Here is a 7,903-nt window from a genome sequence, read left to right as displayed (position 1 = left end):
CTCACTGTCAGCCAGTCCAGGCTGCAAAATGTGCGCCGCCGCGGCGGTGGCAGCAGCAGGGGGCCTGCAGCCATGTGCACGATGACAATCACACGTGAAGCTGGAAAGCTGGCAGGTCCCCGGAGATCCCCGCTTCCTGGCACTTCCACCCCAGGAACAAGGTAGAACAGCCCTCATGGCATCTTGGAGTCAGAGGTGTCCAGGCCACAGCTTCGGGCGCCCGGGTCCCCCCAAGTTGGGGCGCCGCCCACGTTTCCCCGTGACGCGGACGCGGGGTCTCGGGAGTTGTAGTCTTGGGCAGCGCGCGGGCGCAGGGGCCGGGGCTGCGCGGACTGCACGTCCCGGCGGGCGGCGCGGCCCAGCCTGGGGCCACCAGGGGCGGGGCCGCTGGGCCCTTTAAAGCTTTCAGGGCTGCTCCGAGGGCCGCAGCCGGAGACGGCGCCACGAGGGGGCCGAGCAGGGCGCGGTGGCGGCGGGCGCTCTGGCGAGGTACGTACCGAACTCCTTCCTTTCCCAGAGGTTTCCCTTGATCCCCTGGGGGAGGATCCGGACCCGGGTCCCCAGGGGGTCGCCGGCCGCCAGCTCCAGCCCAAGCCGGGGTCCCCGCGCCCACGCGAGCGGGTACCGGGCCGGGCTTCCCGCGTGATCCCGCCCCTTGCCTGGGCGCCGGTGGTCAGGTAGTTGCCTGCGCCGCCGCCTCTCCGCCGCGCCCCATACGCCCTCCCAAGGCTTTCCTTGGCGTGGCCCCTTGGCTGCCCTAGCTCCAGCCCTTCTCCCAGCCCGGGTCCCTTAGGCAAGAATGGGTAACTCCCTTTCCAGATGTTACTGCCGGGCCCGAGTCTCAGCATGCCGGTGGCCCCCAGTGGATGCCAGAGTGTGTCCACGTTGTGGCCTGGGGGCAGCCGGAAGTTTAGACGCTCAGAGGCCCAAAGGGAGCTCTGGATGAGGTGTTGACCACATTCCCCTCCGCCTGCTTTGGTCAGTCACCGGACCCTGGACTTTGATCTGTCTCTCTCCTCCAGGTCAGGGCCGCTGATGGTGGTATAGGAAATATCTCAAGGTAGCTGGGCGAGTCCCCTCTTCCCCACCTACATCTTGTCCTCCCCCCCACACCACCACCACCCTGGCTCCCTTCCCTCATGACGGCCTGGATCCTCCTTCCTGTCAGCCTGTCAGCCTTCTCCATCACTGGCATATGGACTGTGTGAGTAAAGGGGATGGGGGAAGGACCCAACAAGAGCTTGATGGCACACACAAAGTCCCCTGTAGGATCCAGGGTGGTACCCAGGGTCACTCTGGCTATCTCCAAAGCTTGGCCTGAGGCCTGGGCACACTACCCCTTAGGACAAGCTGGCACCACTACTGTCCAGAAGGGTAGCCCTGACAACATACTCCTAGCTAGGGCAACTTCCAGAGGGCCCCTAGTTGGGGACCAGGCTGCAGGCTCTGGTATGGCATCAAGCCTGCTCAGGGCCACCCCAACCTGAATCCCCAGCAAGGACAAGGCTGAATGGGGCCAGAAATCAAGGGAGAAGAGAAGAGTCAGTGGGGGGTACCTTGGCTGGGAGGGGCATGGGGGCAGGGTGACAGTTCTGCTCCTACAGGTATGCCATGGCCATGATGAACCACCATGTGTGCCCCTTGGAGAACTGGTATGGAGCACTCTGCAGACAGCCTCACTCTAAAGCTCCCTCCATCTCTGTCCCCTCTTGGGCACATGGCTGCCATGAGCCAGACAGAGACCCTGGGCCTTCACTGCTCTTCTCTGACATTGGTTCCCAGGCATGGCTTTGTGCACATATACCCACTTCCCACCATCTCTTCACCACTCTGACTTCTATTTCAGGCTGGCCCTGGGGAGTGGGCTGTTCCACCCCTGCTGGGGAGGTCTGGGACAAGGTCCTCTTCTAGGCCTTAGGCTACGGGCCAAGGGCCTGGGGCCATCTCCTTCCCCCAGTCTACTCCCTGTCCTGCCTGCCAGGTCCTACAACGAGTCCTGCTCTTCTGACCCTGCTGAGCAAGGGGGCCCCAATACCTGCTGTACCCTGGACGATATCCCCTTCATCAGGTAAGTCCTGAAAATAAGGCAGGTCAGGGAGACCTACAACCCTCCCAAACTCCCAGAAAGCCCCTCATGCAAAGGACTGTCCTTGAGTCTCAGGAATAATAACTTCACTATGAGCCACTTAATAGCAATACTGCTTGCCAATTACTATGTGCCAGGCACTCTGCTGAGCGCTTTATATGCGTAATCTCTTTCATCCCTCTCAGCAGTGAGGCAGCTATTGTTTTCACCATTTTACAGGTGAGGAAACTGAGGCTCAGAGTTGTTGCTGTCCAGGTCACACAGCTGGATTTAAGCTCAAGCCCACTGATTGCCCTGCCCAAGTTCTGGCTCAAGGATAGCCAGACCAGCCGCAGGCCTCTGCAAGGAGTCTTGGGGCACTCCCTTCTCTCTCACACACGAGCTCTGCTTTGGGGGGACTCAGCCTGGAGCCAGCCTTACGTGAGGGACGCTGGCCGTTCTCATAAATCAGATGCTTGCCTGCTAAGGAACAGGTGCAGATAAAGCAGGGGAGAGCCAGTGGGCCAGAGTGGGGGCGCACTGTGCACCTGCCTTCTCTCATTCTGTCCTTGCCCCCTCCTCTCAGCAAGTGCGGCACACATCCCCCAGAGAGCTGTCTCTTCAGCCTCATTGGCAATGTGGGTGCTTTCATGGGTGAGTTGTACCCTTAGCCCTGCCTCACCAGCCCAATCCAGCCCCCCTACCCTCCCCCCAGAAAGGCCCAGGAAGCCCTTGCTCAGCACAGCCCAATCAAAGGGCTAAGGCAAGGGGAGCAAAGTCTCTCTTGTTCCTTCAAGGCCAGAGGCTGACTCGCACACAGCGCCCTGCACATCAGAGTCTGAGGAAAGCTAGTTCACCATTCCCTTCTGGCTCTCAGAACGGGCAGGAGCACCAGAGTGCCTGGGGGAGGCCAGTGAGCTGGCTGGGTGGGGCCAGGCCAGAGGAAGGCGCCGGGCTGGCCCCAGTCGTGCTCTCCTCCCCCAGTGGCCCTGATCTGCTTTCTGCGCTACGGGCAGCTCCTGGAGCGGAACCGGAACTCCCGGGTTAACACCACAGCGCTCATCACAGGCTGCACCAACGCCGTGAGCCTCATGATGGTCGGCAACTTTCAGGTGCCCCCTGCCTCTTGAACTTTCCCTAACAGGGCCTCGCTGCCTACACGGGCAGCATCTCAATGGGGAGTTGAGGAAGGAGGGACTGAGAGGCAAAGAGGGAGAGAGGCGTGATAAGGGAGTGGCAAAGCCACTCACCAATTAGCCCCTGTCTCTGAGCCCAGGTGGATCATGCCAAGTCTCTGCACTATGTTGGAACTGGTGTGACCTTCCTTGCGGGGCTGCTCTTTGTATGCCTGCACTGTGTCCTCTCCTTCCACGGAGCCATTGCCCCCCTGGACCTGGCTGTGGCCTATCTGCGAAGTGTGTTGGTTGTCATCGCCTTTGTCACCCTGATCCTCAGTATCCTTCCAAGACAGGGCAACCAGAAACTTATCCTCTAGCTCAACGCTTCTCTCACCCAAGATGGGGGTGGGGGCTTAGATGCCAGCTAACACTGCCCCTGTCGTCTTCTGCTCCCTCTGGATAGGTAAGGCCTGAGCCTTTAGCCCAGACTAGTTATATGTCTGGGACTGCAGAAGGCGTGTTGCCAGGTTCCCACACATCCTTCTGAACATTTCCTTAGCTCCATTCCAGGTGCTGTCTGCTTTTTCCATGAGAGTTCTCAGCTGCAGCACGGGGCAGCCCTGTTCGAGTGGGTGTTTGTCATCGACATCCTCATTTTCTATGGTACCTTCAGCTATGAGTTTGGGGCAATCTCCTCAGACACACTGGTATCTGCCCTGCAGCCTGCCCCTGGACGGGCCTGCAAGTCCTCTGGAAGCAGCAGCACCTGCACCCACCTCAGCTGTGCCCCTGAGAGTATCGCCATGATCTGAGGTCTGGGGAGGGTGGCTGGCCCCGCTTTCACAGCACCCACTCCATATCTTCTTTGCATTTATTTTGTATCAAAAATGATTTTGAGAAAGTATTCTGTGGGGATCTGGGCTTCCTCGCTCTTGGAGAAGTAGCCATCCAACATCCCCCTGTGCCATAGAGGGGCAGGCCCTGCCAGCTGCCTTGGCTGAACGACCTGCTCCCCTAACCTGTGGTGGTGTTTTGTGTTAACAGTCACCTGTCCTCACTTGCCCAGCCAGCCCTTCAGGTGCCTTCTACTCCCAGTGCCCGAGCCAGACCACTGGGGTTTCCTGCTGCAGGAATTGGGGGCTGGGACCAGCAGGGGGGATAGAGGTCTTGGGAGTGGGGTAAGTACGCCTTAGTCTAAGGGATTGCCCCCCTCTGGGCCCACTGAGCTGCACTGGGATTCTTCACTCTGCCCCTCACTTCCTTTAGGACAAATAACACAGCAGAACCACATGGGTATTTTAGTACTTTTTTTTTATATCTATTAAAAGAATTCTAATTTGCATGTTTGTAGTCTGCTTTGGAGAGTCAGCAAGGGTCTGATCCACACTTTCCCTTAGCAAAGGATAGGAGGAAGCCCCTGCCCCCTGGCAGAACCTCAGCGACCCCAGCTCTTTAAAAGGATGCCAGGTGCTATCCAAGTACCCCTCAAGGCGTGGTGCTAACAACACCAACTCAAGGATTAAGACCCCCTTACCGGTCATCTCTAAAACAAAACAAAACAAATACCCTTCAGGGCTTGAAACCCTTTTGGGGTTTCAACCTAAACGTCTAAACAGTCTAAAGAAACTGGTCTGATAATTTCACACTTCCTTCCCCAACTTGGAGTCCAGTCCCCACTTTTTTTCCTTGGTTGTGGGGAGTAGGGGGCTAATACAGATAGCAACTTCTCCCTAATACGGGGAGAAGGGGATACAGGCTAGTTTATCAGCTTTAAGTAGCTACTGGGTGCCAGACCCTGACACATTCTTGCTTTCCAACCGTGAACACATGGACTCAAACCCTGGTGGCCAAGTTCCTTACCTAGGCTCCACTGCCCTGGTCCAGATACTGGTTCACTAATACTGGTCCAGATGGGCCAGCAGGGAGAGAAATGCATCCCGATGCATTCTGTGGTTTAGAACCACCTTCCCCAATAGCATTAGGGACCTGGTGGAGGATGCAGAGCCTCTGCCCAGGTCTGTGAGCAATGCAGCCGCAGGGTGGGTAAAGAAACCTTTAATGAGGATTCAGAGTGCAAGAGGAAGACATTGTAGAGGGCCAGCACTCAGCCCCAGCTGCCTCACGTGTACATGGCTCCATGGAGGTTCTCCAGTCGGTGCTGCTGCTGCTGCTTTCGAGCCTGGAGAGAAGAGGGTACAGTGGGCAGGGGCCTGCGGGTGAGGGATAGGGCAGCTATCATGGGGTGGCTCTCACTGTTTTCAGGCCCCTAGCACCTGCATCGCTGCGACTCTTTCCCCTCACCAAAGTCACTGGGAAGGCAGACAGAACCAGGGATTCTGACGCCTACCCAGGCCTGCTGTGGCGGGGAATGAGAGCAGTGAGGACGAGCTGAGGGAGACCATCATGAGCCCCTCTACTTAACCACCAGCCCCTACCTTATCTCGTCTGTGCTCCTCATAAGTGTCGTCATCAGTGGGCAGTTCATGGCGGCACAAGGGGCAGGAATTTGTCTGGGAAAAGTAGGGCAGTGTTCCAGCCCAGATCTGGTCATCACAAGTTAATAACCCTCCCCTGCTCCCAATTCCCATCCTTACTCCCACCCTTCTTTGATCACTCAACAGTCCATAAACAGAAAGAAGCTTGAGAACTGAGCCCAAGGCAAGGTGAGGGCTGGAAGAAGGGAATCAGTACCTTGCTTAGCCAGGGCAGAATGCAACTGGAATGGAATAGGTGATGGCAAGGCATCTCAATGACGGTCTCCTCCTCCTCAAATTCCAAAAGACACACGGGGCACTTGATCTCTTTAGGAGGGAGTGCTGATCAGAAGAGCTGCTACAGGCCCCACCTCCCAGCTCCCACTCCTGAAGGATACCCTTGCCCCAACCTGCTAGAAAACTGAAGGGGCAGACCACAGTCTGGCTTGGAGAGGGGGTGGGTCTTGCAGACCTGCCCCAAACAGCAAAAGGAATTAGTGTCCTCACCAGCCTGAGAACCCCTGATGACTGTCCTGGGGAGGTTCTCAACCACAGTCTTGGCAGCTGGTGGAGGCAGGTGGTGATCCCAATCTACTACCAACCCCAAGTCTTCAAAGTCCATCCTATTGAAAAGTGACCTGGGAAAGAGGATGCAAGGTCAGAACCAAGGAAAAACCATACTTTCTCTCTGCCCCTGGGCATTAACACATAAATACCCCACCCATCACCTATTCCATTCCAGTTGCATTCTGCCCTGGCTAAGCAAGGTACTGATTCCCTTCTTGTATAGTAATAATAGCTACCCTTAGTAGTTAGTAGATGCTCAGGAGATAAAAAGCACGGTGGGAAATGGTTTATAGCTGTTCTCAGACAACCCGGGCACACAGACTGTTTATTCCCATTTTACACACGAGGCAACAGTCTCGGGTTAGTTACTCAGGCCACGCAGGAATAACCTGGTAGAGCCAGATTCCACGTCGGCAGTGTGGGCTTCCGTGCTTGCTGTTCCTAGAGAATATACACACCTACTCAACATGCGGGCCCCTAACCGGCCCGCATGACCCACCTTTACCCAGGGCTGGCAGCTCCCCTGCCCCCAATCCCATAACTCTCCAGCTCCAGTCTTTTCCACAATCCAGTTGTCCGCGCCTGCCCACGGATGGCGCAAATTATTGACACACACAATCCCCTCTCCCCAATCTCGCCACCCGGACTAACATTCCAGATTATTCATCTATCCTCCCCAGAATCCACTGTCCCACATAATCTCCTTCTCCAGCCAGCCTCAGCCCGGAAACCTGGACCCCACCACCGAACCACGCGCACCGACCTTGCGAGCTCCAGCAGCATGTTGGTTCGGGTCTCCTGCTGGGGGTCCAAAGGCTCGCAATCGTGTTCATCGAAATAGGACGCCATGGCTGCCCCACAGTCTGACACAGCTTTTGCACCCAGCCCTATGCGTCCTCGAGGCGCTAGCCAATGAACTAGCGAGTTGAGAGAGGATGGCCAATCAGAGTATCCGAGGGGCGGGCATGGGGTGGGGAGGCTAGTTCAACGCACACAAGCGGAAGTACTAATTCGGCCGCCTCTCATTGGCTTGGGTAAGCCAGGTGACCAAAGACTAAAGCCAATGGCAGAGGCCGGAGCTGGTGTGGAAACGTTTGTGTTGAAGTCAGAGGCTGAAGTTGATTCCCGAGAATTTCTGCCCTGGTCGCGTCGGTAGTGCCCTGAGAAGCCAAGTGTCTGGGCGGTGAGGGTCCTTGATCTGCCCTGAAGCTCAGAGGGTGTCGGTAGTGCAGATTCTTGAGGCCTCTCCGAGAGAAGGAGGCGCTGGCCCTGGGGCTCAGGGTTCTACGAGCCTGGGTGTTAGGAGGCTTCCCGCTGCTCTGCCTGCGTCCCCGCCAGGCACTTTGCCCCGCTGCCCTCTAGATGGTTCATGAGTTCGTGCTTGATCCCACCCCCCACCCCCGGAAAAAAAATTCCTGTGTATTTCTTATGTGTTAGGCATAATAATAAAGAGTGGGGCTAAAACCTCCCTAACCGAGAGAGGGAAGGTCTCTGCTGGGGAACCTGTGGCCTCACCTGCTCTTGGAACTGTGTGACCCTTAGCCTATTGCTCAACCTCATCCCTAGCTTCTGTAAAACTAGTGGCTTGAACTAAATACTATAAGTTTGCATCCCTGGTTACAAATAAATCCCCTGACGTGGGGGAGGGGCTACTGGTAGCTTTAGAAAATAACCCCTAT

General features: G+C 56.7%; 2 protein-coding genes across 6 annotated transcripts; one reads left to right on the top strand and one right to left on the bottom strand.

The window, feature by feature from the left end:
• Window positions 1-407: 407 nt before the first annotated feature.
• On the top strand, window positions 408-4,525 carry TMEM150A (transmembrane protein 150A). 4 transcript variants are annotated; one of them, XM_063078775.1, is made up of 8 exons: window positions 408-489; window positions 1,023-1,204; window positions 1,605-1,652; window positions 1,982-2,068; window positions 2,652-2,719; window positions 3,050-3,177; window positions 3,342-3,519; window positions 3,754-4,525. In XM_063078775.1, the coding sequence occupies exons 2-8, from the start codon at window positions 1,140-1,142 to the stop codon at window positions 3,993-3,995; spliced, it is 816 nt and encodes a 271-aa protein (XP_062934845.1). In that variant the 5' UTR covers window positions 408-489; window positions 1,023-1,139; the 3' UTR covers window positions 3,996-4,525. The 4 variants fall into 4 exon arrangements, with proteins under 4 accessions (XP_062934845.1, XP_062934846.1, XP_062934847.1 ...); XM_063078776.1 differs by lacking the exon at window positions 1,605-1,652; XM_063078777.1 differs by lacking the exon at window positions 408-489 and having other exon boundaries at window positions 1,122-1,204; window positions 3,082-3,177.
• A 697-nt stretch (window positions 4,526-5,222) lies between these two features.
• On the bottom strand, window positions 5,223-7,121 carry RNF181 (ring finger protein 181). 2 transcript variants are annotated; one of them, XM_063078779.1, is made up of 6 exons: window positions 6,988-7,119; window positions 6,614-6,665; window positions 6,165-6,295; window positions 5,875-5,984; window positions 5,619-5,693; window positions 5,223-5,362 (listed from the first exon to the last, which is right to left on the bottom strand). In XM_063078779.1, exons 1-6 carry the CDS (start codon window positions 7,055-7,057, stop codon window positions 5,303-5,305), a joined length of 498 nt encoding a protein of 165 aa, XP_062934849.1. In that variant the 5' UTR covers window positions 7,058-7,119; the 3' UTR covers window positions 5,223-5,302. The 2 variants fall into 2 exon arrangements, with proteins under 2 accessions (XP_062934849.1, XP_062934850.1); XM_063078780.1 differs by lacking the exon at window positions 6,614-6,665 and having other exon boundaries at window positions 6,988-7,121.
• Window positions 7,122-7,903: the final 782 nt, after the last annotated feature.

Source organism: Cynocephalus volans, chromosome 14 (assembly GCF_027409185.1).
Source record: "Cynocephalus volans isolate mCynVol1 chromosome 14, mCynVol1.pri, whole genome shotgun sequence".
Taxonomy (NCBI): Eukaryota; Metazoa; Chordata; class Mammalia; order Dermoptera; family Cynocephalidae; genus Cynocephalus; species Cynocephalus volans.
The sequence above is the reverse complement of the archived record's forward strand: the minus strand, read 5'-3'. Positions and strand labels throughout refer to the sequence as shown.

Bases quoted from the DNA above. Each gene is read 5' to 3' on its own strand.
- RNF181 (XM_063078779.1), bottom strand. From the start codon at position 7,057: ATGAACACGATTGCGAGCCTTTGGACCCCCAGCAGGAGACCCGAACCA. The intron at 6,666-6,987 runs GTCGGTGCGCGT...TATATTCTCTAG, and splicing joins ATGCTGCTGGAGCTCGCAAG to GAACAGCAAGCACGGAAGCC. The intron at 6,296-6,613 runs GTTATTCCTGCG...CCTCTTTCCCAG, and splicing joins GTGGAATCTGGCTCTACCAG to GTCACTTTTCAATAGGATGG.
- TMEM150A (XM_063078775.1), top strand. From the start codon at position 1,140: ATGACGGCCTGGATCCTCCTTCCTGTCAGCCTGTCAGCCTTCTCCATC. The intron at 2,720-3,049 runs GTGAGTTGTACC...CTCCTCCCCCAG, and splicing joins CAATGTGGGTGCTTTCATGG to TGGCCCTGATCTGCTTTCTG. The intron at 3,178-3,341 runs GTGCCCCCTGCC...CTCTGAGCCCAG, and splicing joins TGATGGTCGGCAACTTTCAG to GTGGATCATGCCAAGTCTCT.